At 34.2% G+C, this 23,667-nt stretch overlaps 3 protein-coding genes across 3 annotated transcripts in view; 2 read left to right on the plus strand and 1 right to left on the minus strand.

The window, feature by feature from the left end:
* Window positions 1-19,566, plus strand: LOC128997687 (protein shifted-like). The gene is made up of 9 exons (XM_054423346.1): window positions 1-218; window positions 2,890-2,987; window positions 4,184-4,328; window positions 4,752-4,895; window positions 6,936-7,013; window positions 7,630-7,752; window positions 14,451-14,546; window positions 18,151-18,360; window positions 19,209-19,566. The coding sequence occupies exons 1-9, from the start codon at window positions 86-88 to the stop codon at window positions 19,301-19,303; spliced, it is 1,122 nt and encodes a 373-aa protein (XP_054279321.1). The 5' UTR covers window positions 1-85; the 3' UTR covers window positions 19,304-19,566.
* Window positions 8,350-23,667, minus strand: part of LOC128997688 (5-demethoxyubiquinone hydroxylase, mitochondrial) — a 15,786-nt gene continuing 468 nt past the window's right edge. The window contains exons 2-5 of the mRNA XM_054423347.1: window positions 14,247-14,406; window positions 13,780-13,929; window positions 11,962-12,138; window positions 8,350-8,542 (exon numbers count right to left, since the gene is read on the minus strand). Of these exons, the coding sequence (XP_054279322.1) occupies window positions 8,442-8,542; window positions 11,962-12,138; window positions 13,780-13,929; window positions 14,247-14,400 (582 nt within the window). The 5' untranslated portion in view covers window positions 14,401-14,406 and the 3' untranslated portion in view covers window positions 8,350-8,441. The remainder of the gene's footprint in view (window positions 8,543-11,961; window positions 12,139-13,779; window positions 13,930-14,246; window positions 14,407-23,667) is intronic.
* LOC128997685 (DNA-binding protein Ewg-like) overlaps window positions 23,472-23,667 on the plus strand; it is a 22,495-nt gene continuing 22,299 nt past the window's right edge. Inside the window, exon 1 of the mRNA XM_054423338.1 lies at window positions 23,472-23,578. The gene's annotated coding sequence lies outside the window, so the exon portion shown is untranslated. The remainder of the gene's footprint in view (window positions 23,579-23,667) is intronic.

Below are 23,667 nucleotides of genomic sequence, written 5' to 3' on the forward strand. Positions count from 1 at the left end.
GATGAGAGTATAGTGGACGAGTCAGTCAGTAGTCTAGTCAGTTCAGTTCTCACAGCTCAGTTCACTTCAGTTAATTCAAGTAGCTATGTGTTGTCGTGTGTACTTTCTGTTGATCGCCAGTGTCGCCTGGACTATGTCTCTCTCTTCCAGGAATAACCACGGGAACGGGGGAGATCTTTCCCTCTGGATTGACGAACAGCAGGTGAAGATGTTCAGCGGTAAGTTGGCAACAATGGACCAGCTGTATGCATTGTTGAACAGCTGTGAAGGTGTAACAGGATGATTATTGTTTACATGGACGAGTTATGTTCCATGTTTTTGACGTCTTTGAGTTTTCCAAAGAGTTATGGGCAATGGGCATCATTAAGTGGGTAATCGTGGCATGTCGGATTGGAAAGACGTTATTCTTAGTATTTATAGTGTTGTATTTATTGGTATTCTATGTGGTTTTCATGGTGTGCTGTGAATTGTAAATAAATTAATATTTATTTGTAATTTGTTTTTTAATGCTTACCAAGTATGGAATGAATTTGTGATGGTAACTAACTATTCCTTTGAAGTTTGAAGTTAGTCCAAATAAACAAATAATGACCGGCTAATCATGTTTTGAGGGAATAAGGAGTAGTAGGCATATAATGCAGATTTTTGTCAACATCATTTTATAATGTTTTAACTTAAATGGTTGTTAACGTCGAGTGATGAATGTAATCGAAATTGACAATGTATTTTCCATTTCCGAAGTTCTTCATCTCGTTGGTTTACCAAGTAAACAAGAGTTGGATGGAACGCTTGAATTAGCCAACATGAAAAAATATTTATACATGTTTATCTTTACATTTTTATTTAGTTTTGAGTTTTAACTCGATTAAGTATTTATGAGACATGACAAACTGGGCTATCATCAGGAAATATGCAATCGATATTTTATCAACTGATGATTCATTTTCATCACATTTTTATCTGTAAACATGGCTTCAGATGCAATATTAGCCTTGGTTGGGGTTTTGTTTTGATAATTTCTCAAATCGTGATAATATCATTGAGCATATTTAAACTAGCTAAAGTTTAGATAAGCACAGTTTTCAATAATGCTGTTCTTGTAGACAATAGCTGATAGCTGATAGCTATGACAAAAATTGTAGACAATAGTTTATAAAAAAATAATATTTTATATATGATATATTTAGGCTACATATTACTATTTAAAACGTCACTTATTTACTACATTTATTGTAGGCTATAGCCTATGAGATTAGTTTTATTGTACGATTTTTTATATCAAATTTATAAACTTTGAAACTGTTTTACGTCAAAGCTTATGTTTAAAACAAGCCAACTTTCTTTTAAATGTGCTAATTTTCATTCATTTTATATATAATAAAAACTCGTTATAAAAAGCCATAGGTATTATTTTCACCTTTTAAATAGCCTACATCAGTTTGAAAAACAACAAATAAATCTACTGAAAAAAATTTTGGTGTTAAGTTATGGAATAATTAGGCCTATCTGTAAATTTAATTCTGTGAGGTTTTCTCTGTATCCCCTTTACAGCTGTCCCACTAAACCAATTTTTACGGTTTAGGTGCCCTTTTAAAGCTTATGATCTACCGGAGTGACAAATTGTAACTAAGTTAATTTCCTTTAGGGCTTCACACCCCTCTTACGTTTAATTTATTTCTAGAGTTCACTTTTAAAGAATCGGCGATGCTATCCCTCTTTCATTAAAAATATTTTAATGTGAATTTTAATTTTATAACAGTTGATCCCTCAGTTTAATGCTCAATCACAGTCATGGTAAGGAAGAGATGAAGTTAATGGAAATTGATTTTAACTAGAGGCCGTCCATGAGTGGTTGAAATCTCGACCAAAAAATATCTTATATTTTCATCCCACGTAAAAAAACATGTCAATGGAATTCCTTCAACTTGTTTTGATTTTCTCTTAATATTTCGTTGTTATTTCGTCACCAGCATGACAACCTATGAGGCCCATGTTAATTTGTTTTTAAAATTTCAAATTCATTTGTTTGTGCTTATTTTTTAACCTATTTTAATTTATAAAGGGATTCTGCACATCTGCAGGAAAATATCTTTTTAACAGTGTGCGTAGATTTTCCCTGTGATGCACTCGAGCTAAGTAAAAAGGTTTTAAGGAAACATGCTTGCCTATTAATATACAGATATAGATAGCCTAGGCTAATTTTATTGTTAACCGTGTTAACTTGAAAAAACCTGTCTTAAACAAACACAAAATCTTTAAAAGGTAACAGGTTAAATTGCATTATGCTTTGTCTAGCTAATTAAGTTTTGAGCTCTATACTAAGATGCACAAATTGTGCTCGGGTCCCCTCAACACCTACAATGTTATTGTTAATTTTAAACCATTGTTCTGTGGATTATAATGTAAGTTTTATCCCAGCAATATAAAAAATTACTTTGACAAAAACTAAATTAATAGGTAACATGAAAATTAAAAAAAATGTTTTTGGATTTGTTACATTTTAAGTTTTCAATACAAAAATTAAAAAAAATATTTGTTTTGATCTGTAAATTTATTTATAGTGTGAGGTTTTAGTATACTCATTTATAAACAAAAAAATTAATATTTTGTAAAATTTTATTAGTCCTGGTAAAAAGAATGTTTATACACTAATTTATTCAATATTTTTGTCAATAAATGAATAAGCCTCTATCTATTAACCCATGTGAAAAAACCCTATACTTTACCGGACATTAAAAAGTAAAATGTTAGTAATGTTACAATGAAAACATGTTTCTGTGTTTGTGTGTGTATTGATTTACTATGAATAAATTAACTGCTTTGATTCAAAGCTAAACCTAATTATAGAAAACTTGTTTACTTAATTAATATATTGCACTTTGATTTCAGGATTTGCAATGGAAATATATGCTATCGTGGATGGAAATGTATTGCCATATATTTTGGACCCGAACTTTGAAAAATACTTACCAATCATACCATCAGAGGTAAGTTTCTAGACAAAATAAAATAAGTTTTGTTAACAAAAAAACCATAAAATAAAATAATTTAACCACTGTGATTTAATAATGTTTGATTTATTTACATTTCTAAAACCCTAACTTATAGTTTTCACTTTTAAATCTTTTTCAAAAATTATTCTATAATTTAGGAAAATCCTGTAATTGAATGAGGTTATAAGTGATGACGCAATTTTGTGAAAAATTTAATCAATTTTGTAACACTTAATTTTATTTTAACACAAAACTTATAGTCAATAACTAAGTTGAATATTTTAAATATAAATAATAAGGAAAGGCTTGTTAATTGACTTGTAGTCCGGCCAAATTTGGGCAGTATTAAGATGTGATGTAGCTAAGATGCTCAAATGCCAATCAACCTCAGTTAACATTGCTAGTCTTAACCAAATTTTTTTTTCACAAAATAGTTGCAACAAATTTTGTATGTACCTAACTATTAGCTTAAAACTCATAGAAGTGGGGAACATTAAAGCCGAAGACAACCTCTTGTCTATAGTTATTCTAGTTTACAATTTTTAGTACCCGGTAGTCACAGTTGCAATAGCCTACACAGTTTTTTTTTTTTTTTTTTTTTTAAATGCAACACATTACAAATAAATAGAGTTACTGTTTAGGGACAAAACAATCTTATATTATACCTTACTTAATTATCTTTCAGCAGATAAGCATTGTTGGATGTTCTCTACATGGTTTAGTGTTATTGTTAATTTTTTAATAGAATCTAGATATGGTTTTCCCTAAAACGTATCCCAATTTTTTTTTAAAGGTTTATTACAGTAGTTAACGCACATAATTATTCATCTATAATTATGTTTTATAAGTCTGCACTTGATTTAGGTACTGTAATCTGTAATCTCACCTATGGAAACATAAACATTGTATACCTTTCTTTCCATAAAATGAATGACACACTTTATAAGGATTTTTATACAATACCTAATCTTTGAGCTTGCCAAAACACAAATTCACACGTTAAGTCTCAGTCACAAAATTTCTAAAACGTAACACTAAAACCTGCAGACAGCAATATGCAACGATGCATATGCTGATCAGTATAGACTAATGTAGCAAAAAAAGCAGGATTGCCAACGTATGAGCTTATTTAAAGTTCAACTTAAACTGAGATTAAAATATTATAATTTATCATTAATGTTTTTCAAAAGGTTGGCTATGTCAACTTTACTTGGAAATCTGGGACAAAGAAATACTACTACAACTTCGACCGACTGCAATCATTCAATGAAGATATTCTGGAACCTCCTGTCATATCTATTAAAACCAAGGGAAGAGTGCCTCGCAGACCTAAAGGTAATTTTTGTGCAACAAATATAACAACTATCTGCCAAAATTTGTACTCAGCCTTTTATATAAAGCTATCACAATAATATATTTCAATACTCATAAGTTTAACTAAAATGTTAACCCTGTCTGCACCTGATTTGTGGAAATTCAGAAACCTTTGAACAATACCTTTTTACTTTCCCCCGCCTATACTAGTTATGGGGAAAGTATTGTTTTTGTCAACATTTTCGAGAGAGTTTTAGGTGGAAATAACTGTTTTTGGTCCCCCTGATTTGGTTTTGATTACATTTAGCTGCATTTTATTAACTAAACACTAATTTGCGGCGAAGTAAAAGATCTTTGTATTAAATATCCCATTAACGTTTCATATAGAACAATGCATTGCTAACTATTGGGTTTGCACTAACCAATCTATAACGTCCTCTTTAGTTTTCAGTGTTCTTCTACCATGCAATGGAAACAGTTCCGGAATTGCAGCTTTTGGAATTGGGTTGTTGATTGAGAGCAGAAAAGGCAAACCTTTACCAGGAACTCCGTTACGGCTTCGACTTAGAAAAGAATGTGCTGAACGAGGTATTGAATTGAATTGAATTGAAAATAACTTTATTCATAAATCTTACAAGTATGTACATTGAATGGCGTCAAAATTCTTAAAACTACTTAAACTTACAACATAATATCAGCTGTACAGTTCATCAAAATTATACAGTACTTTTTGTGTTAAGTATATTTTAAGCTGGGATTTAAATTTTTTACTATCATCAATTTTCCTCAACCCCTCTGGAAGCCCTTCCAAAAATTTTCTTCCAGCACATGACGGTTTTTTGTTATAAAATTCCAATCTATGGGCACCAACAGCAATTTTGTTTCTATGTCGGGTGCCATATTCGTGATTATCCCCTAGTTTAGGTAACATACTTTCAGACAAAAGATTTTTTGTTAAAAGAACGGTATGGAAAATATAAATGCCGTACACAGTCATTATACCCATGGCTAAGAAATGATCACGTACGGAAACATCCCAGTTTAAATTCAACATTAGTCTTATTGCTCTTTTCTGCAAAATTAAAATTCTGTCCAAATTTTTCTTTGATGTTCCACCATAAACACTTATGCCAAATGATATTGCGGATTCAATGAAAGCAAAATAAAGCTTTTTCAAAATATCTGTTGAACAAAATTTAGACATTCTATAAATTGCATAAATTCCAGATGTGATTTTGCTGACAACATGGTCAACATGGGAGTTCCATGAAAGATTTTCATCAACTACTAAGCCCAAAAATTTAGTTGTAGTAACTTGATTAAGATTAGAATTTTTAAAATTAATCACTGGATCAATTGGATTTTTTTGTTTACCTGTTGAAAATACCATAAAGTTGGTTTTACTGGAATTTAAAAGTAATTGATGATAGTTTAAGAAAGCATCTATTGATTTTAGGCAATTCAAAGAGTTACATTCCAAACCAGAAACAGATGTACTGTTTGCTTTTAAACTTGCATCGTCTGCATACAAACTTATTTTATTAAATATATTGTTTTGAAATGACCCCGGCATTCCTTTGATGTAACAAAGAAATAAAACAGGTCCTAAAATCGAACCCTGTGGGACCCCATGTTGAATAATAGATAACTTTGAGCAGGAGGTTGAAAAAACGTTATTTTTTAATTGCTTCATTTCAACATACTGAGATCTCTGAGTTAAATAGGATCGAAACCACTTCAATGACCTGCTGTCGGCACCCAAATCTCGGATCTTCCCCAAAAGAAGCTGGTGTGAGACACTGTCAAAGGCCTTAGTCAGGTCCAAAAATATGCCCACTGTTTTATCCCCTTTATCCACTGAGTTTATTATTGAATCGATAAAATCTACTGCTGCAGTTATAACAGATCTACCTGGTCTGAATCCATGTTGTTCATCATCATGCAAATGGTTTTCTTCTAGATAAGTTACTAATTGGTTATAAACAACTTTTTCATATAATTTAGAAGATGATGACAGTAAAGATAATGATCGATAATTTGTTATATTTTTTGGATCTCCATTTTTATAGAGAGGGTAGTTGGGTTATTATGGATTAACAAAATTAATACCTTTATTGTGGTAGTAATAGTTTATATTTTTGCTTGATTTCGAAGATGTATCTGCATGAGCTAACTACTTTAATACAAATCTGCAAGTATTTAATGAGTTAACCATAAAAGAATTCCTTTCGTTCCTAGAGGGGCTTCACTTTACATCCGTTTGAAGAAGCACTATCTTGGATCAAAGAGCTAGATTTGGTTTGTTGACAACATGATTTTTTTCTCAGCAAATTGTTTAGTTATTTATTATATTTTAATGAATTTACAAAGGTCATCTAGACATTCTTATTTACATGGTTGGTAACTATTGTCCGTTCACAAAATTTAGTCGGTTTGAGGGGAAGCGATTCCGTCCACCTAACCCTAACTTTGAAACAACAGCCGACAGCTGATCAGTTGATAATAGATTAAGCTAAAGAACGTGGTGGGGAAACCCTGGAAACCTTCCCCTTAAACTGTCTAAATTTTGTGAAGGGATTTAACTACAATACCAATGGATGAGTGACTAAAATACATCAATGTCGTCAGGTCCGGACCCAGAATGTGACAAGAAGTGTGCCAATGGAGGATGGTGCAACAAGGATAAGATTTGTCAGTGTCAAGAAGGTAAATCTACTATTCGTGAAATATAGAAGTTACAGTAATATATTTGGTTGGTTAACAATGTGAATCAAAGTTTAACTATTGGTTCACCATCTAAAAGTTAGCATCCATCCTAAATTTAAAGTTGCTGCTAGTTTCTCAATAAAAGAAATTTTGATCTATTAAGCCATCAACAGGGTGGTGCTGTAAGATAAAGTTCTCTTTCTTTTTCTTATACACCATCTGTTTACCCAAGTCATACTGAATGGACAAGTTATTTTAAACTACAGCAACTGTTCAATGATTTTATGAAGAAAAAAAAACTTATGCTCAGTTCTCAAAATTTAGGTGGTTTTAGAGGAAGAAATCTTTCCCCTCCACCTCATGATTGCACCATTAAAACATAGCTCAACAGCTGAGAGTTGTCAAAACATTAATCAGCTGCCAATAAACATTAAGCGGTAAAAAGTGTTGTGGGAACGTCCCCACAAACCGCCTTACGGAAAGTAAATAAAAGAAACGTCTTATAACACTTGAAACATAAATTTGAATGGGGAATTCCCTCCTTAATCTTTCTTAGTGTAAATATTGGTGCTCAAAATATATTTAAAACAAGAAGTAACAGTACAACTTTTTTCAGGTTATGTAGGTCCTTATTGCAAGGCAGCGTTGTGCTATCCTCAATGTATGAACAACGGCAACTGCACGGCTCCAGGAGTTTGCAGTTGTCCAGAAGGATATCAGGGACGCCACTGCGAGGGAGGTAAGATAAGATAATATTTTCTTAATTTGAACCTTGGTACATCATTGTGCAAAACATCACAAAAAATAAACCTAGTTAATTAATGTTATGTGAAGATCTGAAAACTTTTCAGAATCGATAAACAAATTTATCTAGAAAGACAGCTCTCTTTGTCTAAGAGTCGTACATTTTTTACTGGACTTGTACAATAGACCGATTGCTTAATGTACGTTCAGTTCACAAATACTAGAAAAGACTGGAACCGGTATGGATCATAATCATAAACAAATTACGTTTTTGGCCTGAAAGTAAACAAACCCATATGTTAATTAATGCTGTTAGTATAGGGGTTTTGTTTAATTTCGGGCCAAAAACGCCATTTGTTTATGTTTATGATCCATACCGGTATTTTTCTAGTATTCGTGGGTATGCCCCTAATCTTCATGTTCTGGTTGGAATACAAGATTTGAAAAAGTTTATATTTTTAATACTAAATGTATTTGTGACTGTATTTTATAACAAAAAATACGAGTTACCCAAGAACTCTTATAAGTATTAAAACTAAACCTATGTATGATGAGCTGTGTTTAATCCTTAGGTAATAATGAAATAAATAACTTAAAGTGAGAAAATAAGTGCTTTTATTTACAAAATTTAAACGATACAAATGGCATAAGTAAGAAGTTTAACATGCTAATACTTTTGTAGTTTTATATAACTTTAGAAATAGAAATGGCCGTCTTACAGCCCAGTTTGATGGTGTCGCTAAGAAGCTTGTAGAAAGGTGCTTGTTCTGCTCCATGTTCAAGCCCTGATGATCAAGAGGAGATTATTAGATAGATATTATAAACCAACAAAGTAAAATTAAACACTCAAACTATATACCAAAGACACGTGTTGTTTAAAAAGGTTTCCAGGATTGGACTTCCATCTTTGCTATGAAATGATGTTTCAATTAAGTCTTCAGTCGAGATCGGGAAGTCTAGAACGTGACGATATTAGAACACAAACAAGGTGACACCGACCGGGAAACAATAACTGAAAATAGTAAACGTTACAGACGCACAATAATGTACAGATAATCTATCACTACGCTTTCTAAGATACACACAGCTAGTAATCACACACAAGATTGGCTAGTACAGCTGGTGAAAAGTCAGTAGCTTTTAACGCTTCGAATAAATGTTCTTGATCTTTAGGCTAAATTATCATCACCAAAGAAACAGCCTTAGTATAATAAAGCTACAGATCATCTCACCACATTCTACACTCATCCTTCGCTCATATTTGGGTTCAAATCAAATCAAATCATCTTTATTCAAACTGTACATACATACATGAATAGAGTCACAGAAATAAGAACTAACAAGTACATTATGTTTCTTATTTTAACATTATTTTATTTACATACATTGCTAAATCTATGCAATACAATCCTTTATTAATGCTGTGTATTTATGAATGTAGGTAGTTAAAACATTTTTTACTCTTTTGGTTAGTTAGTCCTACATAACAAAAGGCTAAAGACAAATTTATTAAATTCGCTCACCAGTCACTAGATCTTGCAATTTGTATTTTTTTCTTCTTTATCATTGAAATCGTTTTTGTAAATATATACCTACAACCAGCTCTAGTTTGCTGGTAGCAAATAAGCTTGATTATAGGATGGATTAATAGAGCTATAAAAAGAAGTCTTCTATAGAATAACAAGTTTTATCTTGGAGATATTTTCTTACTAATTTCCTAAATCCCTTTGTGTGTATATTAGTTTTCAGATTTGATGGTAGTTTATTAAGAAATTTACATCCGATTTGTGTTGCTTTCTTTGAGAAAAAAGTGAGGTTATGCCGGGGTATATCTATTTGATCTCTGTTTCTTGTGTTATATACGTGTATATCTTTGCGAAACACATACTTATGAATGTTATTTTTGGCAGAGATAATGCATTCTAAAATATACTGGTCATAGACAGTTAGTATATCTAATTGTGAAAAGTGGTTTCTTACAGATGTTTTAGGTTCCAGGTTTAACATTATTCGCAAAGCCTTTTTTTGAAGTTTAAGTATTTTATCTAGGTTTTGTGCACTAGTGCCCCCATAGATTGCTAGACCATATGACAGATGTGAGTGTATATGAGCAAAATAAATACATTTTAGTGTTTCTAGATTACATAAAAATGACATTCTTTTTAAGGCGTATAATCCTGAAGAAATCTTTTTTACTAAATGAAGAACATGAAGACCCCAATTCAAATGGTTATCCACAATTAAACCTAAGAATTTTGTGAATTTTATTGTCTCTACTTGACTTTGCTCTATTGATATGGACAATTCCGGATTGTCTTTATTTTGCACTGTTGAGAAGAACATTTTATTTGTTTTTCCATGATTTAAAAATAAACTGTTTTCTGAGAAATAGGATTGAAAACATTTTAATTGTTCATTACACACAATTTCAAGATCATTATAAGATTTAGATGATGTTATTAAATTTGAATCGTCAGCATACAGAACTAACTTGCTATTGCTACCATTAAAGCTTTTTAATATAGAGGGCATTTCTTGCACATAGCACAAGAATAACAAAGGCCCAAGAATAGAGCCTTGTGGAACTCCATGTTTGATGTTTATCATTTTTGAGTTATGTTTTAAGATTTTACCAGTTGTTTCAGACACAATCTCAACATACTGTCTTCTATTAGAGAGATATGATTCAAACCAATCTATATAACGATTTGTTATACCCAGATTTTGCAATTTATTTAAAAGTATTTTGTGTGATATACTGTCGAAAGCTTTTGTAAGGTCCATAAAAATACCAACTACTTTGTTTCCTTTATCAACTGCGTCAATTATAGTGTCTGTAAAATCCATTAAAGCAGTAGTTATGGACTTGCCTTTTCGAAAACCATGTTGCTCATCATCAAAGAAATCATTATTTACTAAATGATCCACAACACGGTTGTACATTACTCTTTCATATATTTTAGATATGGAAGTCAACAAGGACACAGGTCGATAATTTTTTACCTCAGTTTTTTCCCCTGTCTTGAAAATTGGAATCACTTTAGCAATTTTTAAACTGTCAGGAAAAACCCCAGTTATTAAAGAGCAGTTAATTATGTGTACAATAGGTTTTAAAATAGATTTTCTGACATATTTAATTAATTTTAGTGGAACCTTGTCATGACCACAAGATAGTTTATTTTTAAAAGATAAAATTATTTTACTTATTTCATTTTCATTTACTGGGCTACAACGAAATGGCTTTGTTATTGGTTTAAATGTGCCCAGTTACATCCCCATCTTAATTTATGACAAGAGATTCTACCCGCAAATTCACGGGTGTACAGAAGCCACTATTAAATTAATTTAATCAACTTTGACTTTATATTTCATTTAAAGGGCCCAAGTTTGAGAAATTGTCATCTGAAAGGATGTTAAAACAGTGGAACCTTCATACCTTACGTCCTAAAGGTGGCCGAGGTGGGCACAGTTGTACATGAACTCGCCGCTCTCTTTCACGACGTCTTTAATACTTTAACACTTTACTTTAATACTTTTCAATGAAATGGCGACCTGTTAAAGATCGGTGACAACCTCTTGGAACGAACAACATACATGGTTTGTTAATCTCATATTCATCGTGTTTCGAACACCTTTAATCACTCACTTGTATCAAACAGCTACAAATAGCTTCACTGTCCATTCACCACACCTCTTTCAATAACATAAAAGTAAATAATAAAATAAGTAAACAAAAATGTAAACAAACAAACTATATTGGCAATTGCATTGGTCAGCTGTTGTTCACTAAATTAATCGAATAACACGTTCACACACACAACATGTAAGGCAAAGCCCTTTGGAAATCAGCCTGTGGGGCAGAGCCCTTTGGGAGTTCATTCATATCAATACTTTTCGACAAATCTACACACTCTAAGATTCAATTTGATATGCCACATGCCTATATTTCTATTTGGTAAATGGCCTTAACCGTTTACATAAAATTTGATTGTATCACTTTAATAATATAATAGATAATAATAAACATCAGCAGAATGTATGAAAATTATAAACTGCTATGATAATATCTGTATGAGGCGTAAATTTCATCACATGTCCTTAATTTTGTTTGAGCATATCTGGGAGGGTGAAAGCCATGAAAGTGAATATGTGAAATAATGTTGAGTTGTGAATAAATACTAATTGATGTGATTATGTAAGCTACCTGTATCGTGGTGCTCTAGCTCATCGTCCCGGAACTTCTGAATGGTCTCTAGAAGTTCTTTGTCTGTGTTCGGATCTTCCATGAGAGTTCTGAGCTGGTCATTGTAATGATCTACGATCACTGACTCTACAGCCACTGTACAAGCCATGGCTGCTTTGGGTCCGAGAAGTGCGGTGCCTTGAAACATGTAGTTACCATGTACAAAGAGCAATGAACTAACACTTCGTGATTCATATAATAAAGTTAGAGTCGCTGGTTTAACTCAGGAAAAAGAGGAACATAGAGAACACGGTTTATTTTTTATTTTTTTTAGACATGCTAGAGTGAAAATTTAAAAACGTACGTTTTCATCTCCCTGGCCTTTTACTTCGTAGATACTGGATTTGTAGTTTATTATTATGTGTTTTAATATTTTTTGGGACGGGGGCAACATGTTACACACATTTATTTGGTTTTAAATAGGTTCTAGGTATTTTTTTCGTATTTTTAAAGTCTCGAAATTCACGACCATGACGTGTCCCTAGGGTACATTTTCCAACTTTCACGCTGTTTTTAGACTAATTATTCATGCCGAAATATATAAAGCCATATTTTTATGTCATCAATGGTTATTAAACTTACAAAAAAGGAGCATATTATAATTTTATTGTCATTGCAAACTGACTACCATGACAAAATAAGTCTGTCCCTCGATTTGGCGTCACGACCATTTGGGAAAAATTTTCAACTTTGGAGCACGACAGTGGCAAGCCAGGCGTCGATGGAGTCAGTTGGTTTTAGAGACTAGTTCGGGGTGTACGTCAGGATTGTAGTGCCGGTCGTTTCGAGTTGAAAGGAGGAATTACAAGATTAATAAAGGAAAGATTGTGTTTTTTGTAATTTTGGTGTGTCCATGACCGTACGTAGTCATTCGATGAAGTAGACATGGTGTTATTTTTTGTTTATAAGATATTTCAATTGCTAGATTAACCTAGAAGTCCACTTTGTATCCTTCAACATGAGGTGCAGGGCTACCGCCAGAACAGAGCCAAATAACACGTAATTTCACGACCAAAGTTTCACGACCATCGCGGTTTTTTTCACGACCAATCCAGCCTTATGGATTATAGTGTGTTTGGTCGTGACAATAACTTTAATATAATTGTAAATTGAACAGTTTAGTTCAATTGAAACACATAATTTTATTATATCTAACAGTATAATTGAAGGATTGTTTAGAAAGATTTAGATTATTCCAGACAATTCACGACCGTACCGCTTGTCCCTGACCATCACGTTTATGATTTCTATCATAAAAAATTCAAAAATGAAAATATCGTCATATTTCAATGTATACACAAAAGAAGCACACCTCTATACAAACATAACGATTTTTCGGGTCTCTGGTAAGTTTTTTCGGAGTTATACAAACTTAAAAAGATTTTATTGGCTTTTTTTCAATTTTTTGAGTTTTTTTTTCTTTTTTTCTAGAAAGACCAAATATACCAAAAGCTTAGTGACCTTTTTATTGTATAATGTTCACAAAAGTAAATTAGTTTATAGCAAAACATAGTTATAAAAATAATATTAACTATTTTTAATATTCATTTAAACGTCCGTTATGGTCGTGACAGGATTTTGTGTTTTTCCACTAAAGATGCTCTTTAAAAAAAAAAAACTACCAAAGATATTGCGTTACCATGGACATTTTATTAAACTTCAAATGTTAATAAAATAAAAAAATAAAAGTTTTGAAAAAAGGGGAAAAAAATTTGCAAAGTGCTTTTCCTGAAAACGTACGTTTTTAAATTTTCACTCGCTAATGTTAAGATATTTTACCTGCTCCGAGTGCAAATCCTGCGATATTCCACAGTGGAATCAAAGCCGTCGGTCGCACCCTGTATTTGTTTATCAATTCTTCGAATTTCGCTTTGTGGAACTTTTCTTGCTCCCACATCTCCTGGATCTTTGGCCCAACAGAGGTGTTTCCTGAAAATGGATAAAACTTCAATACAAAGTTTCACAAATGCATGAATCACAATCGCTCAAGTCAACAAAAATAACTACACTAATATTACCAACTTAAGAGAAAACTTGTAACAGAAAACTTTCATAGAACAAGATCATTATTTTGTATTCAAATACATTTCGCATTTCAACATAAAGAGATTGAATAAAGTTTTATATTAGATTTGATCAATTTTTCCCAAGTTCAATAGCTTCCCAAGCATTTGAAATCAGGCATGGGTATTTCATACGCCACATTGTGTGTATTCTGTTATTAAAATCTTTAAATCAAATCTTACCAAGAACTGCCATCTGCCCAGCATAGATCCTGTCTGCTCCGAGCTCACCAGCATGGTCTACCCTAATTATAGTTTCAAGCTCCTTAGTAGCTCGCTTAGCTCCCCGGCGAGCTACCACTGACGAACTTCCAACTCGTAGTAAAGCTCGCTGCATTCTGACCTGTATACATAATGGTTTATAGTCGCCACTCTGTTTTTTTCCAGGTATTTGTGCAGAGAAATGTCAAAACGGAGGGAAATGTGTGCAGAAAGACAGCTGTGACTGTCCAAAAGGATATTACGGTCTTCGTTGTGAGTTCTGTAAGTAACTTAAATTATATTTAAATTTTAATCTTCAATCCCTTTTTAATGTTGAGAGGGGTGTAGGGGAGTGCGACCAAAGCACTACATCACTATCCGATATACAATTTGTAATCTTGCCTTAGGCAGGCCTATTTCTTTTGGAATGAAAAAATGTGTGGTAAATTATTAAGAGGCTTCATACACTTTAATTTTGTTGAATTAATTTAGTACAAATTAATTTCACTAAAAATATGTTTCCTGCTTGTATCAGGGTGTCTAGTAGTCGGGAAAATCGGGAAAGTCGGGAATTAGTGAGTGAAAATTTAAAAACGTACGTTTTCATGTCCCTGGCCTTTTACTTCGTAGATACTGGATTTGTAGTTTATTATTCTGTGTTTTAATATTTTTTGGGACGGGGGCAACATGTTACACACATTTATTTGGTTTTAAATAGGTTCTAGGTATTTTTTTCGTATTTTTAAAGTCTCGAAATTCACGACCATGACGTGTCCCTAGGGTACATTTATCAACTTTCACGCTGTTTTTAGACTAATTATTCATGCCGAAATATATAAAGCCATATTTTTATGTCATCAATGGTTATTAAACTTACAAAAAAGGAGCATATTATAATTTTATTGTCATTGCAAACTGACTACCATGACAAAATAAGTCTGTCCCTCGATTTGGCGTCACGACCATTTGGGAAAAATTTTCAACTTTGGAGCACGACAGTGGCAAGCCTGGCGTCGATGGAGTCAGTTGGTTTTAGAGACTAGTTCGGGGTGTACGTCAGGATTGTAGTGCCGGTCGTTTCGAGTTGAAAGGAGGAATTACAAGATTAATAAAGGAAAGATTGTGTTTTTTGTAATTTTGGTGTGTCCATGACCGTACGTAGTCATTCGATGAAGTAGACATGGTGTTAATTTTTGTTTATAAGATATTTCAATTGCTAGATTAGCCTAGAAGTCCACTTTGTATCCTCGAACATGAGGTGCAGGGCTACCGCCAGAACAGAGCCAAATAACACGTAATTTCACGACCAAAGTTTCACGACCATCGCGGGTTTTTTCACGACCAATCCAGCCTTATGGATTATAGTGTGTTTGGTCGTGACAATAACTTTAATATAATTGTAAATTGAACAGTTTAGTTCAATTGAAACACATAGTTTTATTATAACTAACAGTATAATTGAAGGATTGTTTAGAAAGATTTAGATTATTCCAGACAATTCACGACCGTACCGCTTGTCCCTGACCATCACGTTTATGATTTCTATCATAAAAATTTCAAAAATTAAAATATTGTCATATTTCAATGTTTTATACACAAAAGAAGCACACCTCTATACAAACATAACGATTTTTCGGGTCTCAGGTAAGTTTTTTCGGAGTTACACAAACTTAAAAAGATTTTATTGGCTTTTTTTTCTATTTTTTGAGTTTTTTTTATTTTTTTCTAGAAAGACCAAATAAACCAAAAGCCCAGTGACCTTTTTATTGTATAATGGTCATAAAAGTAAATTAGTTTATAGGAAAACATAGTTATAAAAATAATATTAACTATTTTTAATATTCATTTAAACGTCCGTTATGGTCGTGACAGGATTTTGTGTTTTTCCACTAAAGATGCTCTTTAAAAAAAAAACTACCAACGATATTGCGTTACCATGGACATTTTATGAAACTTCAAATGTTAATGAAATAAAAAAAATAATAAAAGTTTTGAAAAAAGGGGAAACAAATTTGCAAAGTGCTTTTCCTGAAAACGTACGTTTTTAAATTTTTACTCTAGTATTGAATTTCAAAATGGTCTTGAAAAGTCGGGATTTAGTCTTAAATTTGATTTCAAAGTCGGGAATTTTCATGATTTTGCCGCGATCGTCGTCTTGCGTTTACGTAACCGCGAAAGCCAATGATGATGTCTACACGGCCTCGGTAAATATTAACGATTTTGCCGCGATAGTGGACGACGACGATGACGTTTCTGTGACAGCGGTAGACGACGATGACATTACCGTGACCGCGGGAGACGACGATAACGTTTCCGTGACCGCGGGAGACGACGATGATATCTGCTCAGCTGCGCGAAATGTTCATGATTTTGTCGCGATCGCGGACGACGACGATGACGTTTCCGTGATCGCGGACGACGACGATGACGTTTCCGTGATCGCGGACGACGACGATAACGTTTCTGTGACCGTAGGAGATGACGGTGATGTCTAAACAGCCGCGGGAAATGTTCATGATTTTGCCGCGATCGCGGGAGATGACGATGATATCTGCTCGGCTGCGCGAAATGTTCATGATTTTGTCGCGATCGTGGACGACGACGATGACGTTTCCGTGATCACGGACGACGACGATGACGTTTCCGTGACCGCGGGAGATGACGATGGCGTTCCGTGACCGCGGGACACGACGATGATATCTGCTCGGCCGCGGGGAATGTTCATGATCTTGTCGCGATCGCGGGATATGACGATGGCGTTTCCGTGACCGCGGGAGACGACGATGGCGTTTCCGTGACCGCAGGAGACGACGATGACGTTTCCGTGACCGCGGGAGACGACGATGACGTTTCCGTGACCGCGGGAGACGACGATGACGTTTCCGTGACCGCGGGAGATGACGATGACGTTTCCGTGACCGCGGGAGACAACGATGATGTCTCCACGGCCGCGGGAAATGTTCATGATTTTGCCGTGATTGCGGACGTCGACGATAACGTTTCCGTGACCGCGGGAGATGACAGTGATGTCTAAACAGCCGCGGGAATTGTTAATGATTTTGTTCGCGGACGACGACGATCACGTTTCTGTAACCGCTGAAGTCAATGATGATGTCTAAACGTACGGTACGCGAAAGATTTCATGATAACAAAAACCAAATTTGCTAGTTAGAATTTTTTATTGCTGCATTATTTCTTTACTTGAAAACACCACATTATCATAATACTACTTTATGACAAAGACAGGGGTTGGTGTAGTATTATTTAGAAAATTTGGTTAATCTATAAAAATTGGTATCGGTATCAAGAATCGAGAATCAATACATTTTGGTATCAACACCCACTAGTTTTTGAAGAAACTAGTCTTGAAAAATCTGGAATTAGTCTTGAAAAGTCTGGAATTAGTCTTGAATTTTATAATGGAAATAAACTAGACACCCTGTTGTATCCATCTTATTCAATCAATTTACTGCAAGAGTGCAAATAATATAATTTTAAAATATTTGTAAACAATTGTTTGTGTGTGCTCTATTTTTAAATCACTATGAAAAATCTCTAATTCTTTCCAACACCTGAATTTTTACCAAAATCATCCTCCGTAGTGACTTTTGACTCTAGCATCAACAATCAGTATTTTTTTTATAATTTACAACTGGACCCGGCTATCCTTAATAGTTAGGCTTGATAATTTCGGATAATTAACAGCTGATCTCCATAGCTATCTCACTCCGTTTGACACTTACACATTCATTTTCAGTTTAAATTACTTACGCTAAGACACAACATCTTAGTGATGAACACAGCGTTTTACCAAACATCCATAACTTCCTTTCAAAGCAGGCTACTTCAAATACTTTTAATTAATTCTAATCTACCGATGTTACAGCTAAATGCAGCATCGCCTGTCTCAACGGGGGAAGATGCCGAGGGGTCAACAAGTGCCGGTGTCCCCCGGGGTTCCGTGGTGATCACTGTGAGATCGGTCGGCACATAGCACCCGGCACCTCATGTCCCAAGGCTTGCGGTCACGGCACCTGCACAGCTGATAACGTTTGCGTCTGCGACCAGGGCTGGTTCGGCCGATTCTGCTACCAAAGTAAGTGGTTCTTTTTGTACTCTCAATTGACTATGGGTACTGAAGATTTTAACATCATCACAATCACTGTCCTGCTTTGCCTAGCTTGGCATATGACCACTAAACGTTGAGGATGGAAAAATTGTTATAAAAATTTCAGCAAACGCACAACTGCATAACTATTGGCAGTAGATGTTTGAAAGCCTTCTAAAAAACAAATAAACAGGTTATAAAAAGACAAAATGAATCCAATCCTATACAACATTTTTAACAGAAGGAAAATAATTAAACAGCTGTTTGGGGTGCGGGATCATAAAATGTTATAAGCCTGAGGTGCTGGGGAGGTTAAAAACACTGCAGTATATTGTATATTCAAACACCGCACCATGTAATGTATGGATTAATGTCAGTAAGGATTAAAAGACTATTCAATTTGATCAAACACAGTAGATTACACATATTTGGAAAGTACTCTTGATTTTTTTAAAGTAATACAAACAATCAACAGGTGAGCTTTTTGCCAATTTTAGTGTTGTAGGAATTGTTTCTGTTCAAAATGTCAAACTAGTCATTAACAGTTTGCTTCTCATTTTAGCGAAACCATGAACTAACCAACACGTATGTTTTATCTATATGGCAAAACCAAATAATGTATTAATTAGGCTTTTAGTAAGCATTGTTGGATGTAATGAAAATCCAAAAATCTAAAACTCATTGCAAACATAAAATAATAGTTTTTGCTTCGGCTGTACAAAATAAATTATTGTAAGTAGTTTGTTCTTATTTAAAAAAAATAAGAATCGACAAATGCTTTTAAAGTTATCGTTTTAATTTTAACGTTAAAAAAATTAATTTCTAACATTTTACAGGGCATCCACACAAGAGAAAACACGACTCTTCCTATGCAGCTGAATCTAGTTCGGAGGATGATATGGAGGAGGGGAGAATTCGACATAGAGTATAAGAAATCAACTTTTAACAGTTAAATATTATATGAGGACAACGCAGCGTTTTGATTGTAATGTACCTACAAAAAAATGGTTCAATTTTTTTAATTTGTCTTTTTTATCAATGTTAAATGTTATTTTTTGACATGATTGAAAGGAAAGAAGAATAGATTTTTTTGTATGTACAACTTATATGACTGATATGTTTCAGAAATATGGATGTATTTTGTAGATATGCAATTTGTATTCTACTTAGTATTATTCCTTTATTAGTATTTTTGACGACTGAAAAATTACATAAATTTATGAATATTTATCAAGTGATACAATTTTCTGATTAGTAACACAACTTCTCTCATTGACAATGTACATGAAATACTCTTTTGAGAATGTATATAATGACTTTTAAATGGTTAAATCTGGAGAAAAAGGTTGTAGAGTATAAAATTTAAAGTTGAAATGTACAGAAAAAAACTTAGGCCTATCTGCTTTTCAAATGTAGCCTACATTAAATTCTTCGTAAAAAAGGATTCCATTTTTTATTTCATTAATATTAGTCATCTCAAGTTAGTGGGCAAAATAAAGTGAAAATTCAACAAAACTAATACAAAAACTTTGCAAACTGCAGCTGTATTTTAATGTTACTATAAGGTTAACATTTTTGTTCATACAAATAAAGCGTTTTATAATATTTCCAAATAAACTTAATTAAAAAATGTGATTTTTATATGGAAACAGTATTTTTTTACATTTTTTCTTAAAGGAACGATCTATTGAACATAGTTGTACAAAGATACATACACTAACTACTTTTAAGATATTTTGTTGATGTTACAAAAATGTAAAATATATAACAATGTTTAGTGATGGTTCAAAGTGAATATTACTTTCCCGTTTGTGTTTCTATACATTACAAACAGTACTTATTATCAAAAGTAAGGTTTAATATATAAAATACTAGCTGTAACCCGCGGGCTTTGCCCCGTTTAGGTTCTTAATTTTCAAGATTATCTCGTTCGCATGGCTCAATCACGTCCTGGTTGAAGTTTGTTCGCTACGCTCACTCACCTTTAGGTTGGAGCTCGTTCGCTACGCTCACTCACCTTTAGGTTGGAGCTCGTTCGCTGCGCTCACTTGCCTTCAGGTTAGCTCGTTTTCTACGCTAACTCGCCTCCAGGTTGAAGTTCGTTCGCTACGCTCACTCACCTTTTGGTTGCAAATTAGCTGTTGTCATAAATGTAAAAGAAATAATAGTGCTGCACCCTGTTGGTAATCCTTGTAACTTTAATGCTATTGAACATCATAGAACAGAACCAACTTGTTTAATTGAAACAGCTGTTAAGATTCAATAATTCCATTTCTCATAAGGTTAACATGGGAAACTCCAGAGCCACTGGGGCGGAGCCCGAAAGGATTTTTGAAATAAGAATATGCCTATATGTTAATCGGGAATGTGAGCTATCATCATGCCAAATTTCAGCCCAATCCGACCAGTATTTTTCGAGTTTACTTTTCCCATACACACATACACACATACAGCAACCACCTCTTTTTTATAATAGTATAGATAGATATAAAGGCTACTTACAGTCTCTGCAATCCTGAGTTAATTGAGCACTACGGCCGTTTCGGAGATAACTCCATCGTCGGGTGCGTAGTCATCAATCATCATACACTAAACTGAACTACATATTTACATTTTTTACGCGGTTTCTTCATTTTCATTGCGTCAAAGTTAAATAAATGCAACACAAGACAACGCGTGCACCGCTAAAAACTGACGACCGACTGCTCAATTAGTGCTCAATTAACTCAGGATTGCTAAGACTGTAAGTAGCCTTTATATATTTATTACACGCAATCTGCCACACTGAATAATCTTTAATGTATCAAGTTTGAGACATTACTTCAATAAAGGATTGAGATCTAGCAATGTGCTTCAGGTTGAATCCCCTTGTCTGTGCTGAATTGCAAACAACATTCATTGTCAGCTGTTTGCCTAGTCCTGTCGGTAAATTAAAATCGTTAAATTTATGTATGAAAACAGCCTAAAATATCCTGATGGGGTGACAATAAAAAAAAATCATAGCTGTTTCACTTTTAAACAAGTTATTAAAGAATTTGATATTTTCACTTGGCAATTTACTTAGTAACAGATGGTAATAGGCCTATGGTAATGAAAATAAATGTAAAATATAATCTTTTAAGCCGTGTTTACAAAAGGCCACTTGGCAGCAGGTTGCTTGCCTCTGGTAACTTGAAATACATGAGAGGAAACTAACCTGCCTACTCTACTGGCCAAACGTATATTTGGAGTAATTATTTTTTGTTTTTATTTATATAATGAATAATGAATAATGAGATTATTTCCCACAAAAAACCACAATGTAACAATACATGAGATGTAGAGAAATATATTTATTCTTGTCTATGCTGGTTGCATTTTGTCAGAGAAGAGATATTTTGAATATTTTAGTCTAACGGTCAGAAGGAAATGCTATCCTCTGTCAGGTAGGCTACAAAATATCCTAATCTATCATAAAAAATAGTTGTTGGCTATCTTACTGCTAATAATTTTGATAAACTTTCAAAATAGTTTTTTGCCTCTTTACAATAATCCGTCTGAAACATTATGATATTGGCCAATATCGTAGGAGCGCTTTTGCTGCCACGTTGATGCCGCTCCATCCCGGCAAAGGGGTTCTTTTGGAGGTAGACATACGGATGCTAATGACGTTGGCGAGTACCCGTTAGCCGGACACTCAGCTGCCAATACAGATGGTCGTGCTAGCGACGCGGCGCTAGTGACCGGGGACCTTGTCATGCGGAGCACTAGCGTAAGGCCCGGTTCACACGAACGACAAACCTAGCAGACTAGGCTTGGACTAGGTAAGCACTAGGTAAGCACGACTGGGTAGCGGACCACAGGATCAAATGGAACCGTTCACACGAGCCTAGGACGCCGACTAGCTAGTCGTGTTCAAGCTTGATGTCCCAAAACCTAGTCGGGCCCCGCTTCCCAGTCCGTCGTGGCAACTACCCAGTCGCCCAGTCGAACTGGGTAGCAGTACATGTAGCCTTATGGGAGCGTTCACACGAGCGATCGGGTAGTCGAGCTGCAGCTCGCATTCTTACCTTTGTTCTCATTGTGCACTAGTGATGGAACCGAGTGGTTTTGATATCGATATTTTCACCTAGTCCGTAGACATGTCGCTCGTGTGAACCGGTGTGATCCTGTAGTCCGCTACCCAGTCGTGCTTACCTAGTCCAAGCCTAGTCTGCTAGGTATGTCGTTCGTGTGAACCGGGCCTAAGCGGGACGCATTTGCCACCCGACTACTGGCAGCCAACTGGAAAACCGAAGTCGGCACTAAGGAGTTCTTCAAAAGAATCAACTGACATTCTATAGTAAAGAATATCTCTTCATACTTCCTGTGTTCCTGAAACATTAGATGAAACTGTTCTGTCGACGAACATGAATAAAGCACAGGACAGGGTGCCACATCCTCCTGGATTCTTCTGATAATACTCTTTGAAAATGTGCAAAAAGCTTACGTAACCGAATGAACTTTTTCGGGCGCTAACTCAACGGCATCTACAAAAACCGGCCTATTTTTGTTTATTTTTGCAGCGGCCGCGGCAATAGCGCTCGTATGATATGAACCTTACAGTAAAGAAAATACAGCTAAAAACAATTATCTCCTAATTACAATCTTATTAGGCCTACCTCCTAATTATAGGTACCTATTTAAACTTTTACTTTTTTTATAAGTAGGCTAATTATTTATTTTTTTTTTTATTTATTGTAAGCATATTAACATTTTAAATGTGGTAGGCCTACCATAAACCCTGTCATTTAAATTATAAGCTGAACCATTAATTGTTTAAGAACTTTTTTTAGATTGTTGTTCAACGGCTGATATAGTTTGTTGTTTGAAAAACACAATTTGATTTATTGCAAAAAAAAAGGTTGATAAAATACAAATAATACTGATTATATTTTATTGATATCATGGAATAATGTGTGCTGATTGCTGATTACCTTGTTAAGAGTTTGAATTTTCCCTCCTATCCTTTCCGATGTAAGAGAGTATTTGATTGGTTAATATTTTATCTTGAACCAATGAAGACAAGATATTGGTGTGAGGTGTGGTCTGATTAGTATTTCTTTAAAAATCCGCTAGAGCTCAGAACAACGCTGTTTTTGACCAATCATGAGTCGTTTCTTTTTTTGTGACTTATCAAGAGAACAGTAAAGAACACCGAAGAACTGACTCTAATATTCATACTGAGGTATTGTATCCGCTGTAAATACTACTATAAATATTATTTAAGTACTTAATTACCGCTTCTAATGATCATGTAATGAATAAACAGTGGTT

The sequence above is a fragment of the Macrosteles quadrilineatus genome, unplaced genomic scaffold, assembly GCF_028750875.1.
Source record: "Macrosteles quadrilineatus isolate MER2022 unplaced genomic scaffold, UCM_ALF_1.0 Scaffold_6__1_contigs__length_79288215, whole genome shotgun sequence".
Taxonomy (NCBI): Eukaryota; Metazoa; Arthropoda; class Insecta; order Hemiptera; family Cicadellidae; genus Macrosteles; species Macrosteles quadrilineatus.

What these genes read in the sequence shown, in the direction of transcription:
- LOC128997687 (XM_054423346.1), top strand. Translation starts at nt 86, where the DNA reads ATGTGTTGTCGTGTGTACTTTCTGTTGATCGCCAGTGTCGCCTGGACT. An exon ending in GATTTGTCAGTGTCAAGAAG is followed by an intron (nt 7,014 to 7,629) that starts GTAAATCTACTA and finishes AACTTTTTTCAG; the next exon opens with GTTATGTAGGTCCTTATTGC. An exon ending in CGGCCGATTCTGCTACCAAA is followed by an intron (nt 18,361 to 19,208) that starts GTAAGTGGTTCT and finishes AACATTTTACAG; the next exon opens with GGCATCCACACAAGAGAAAA.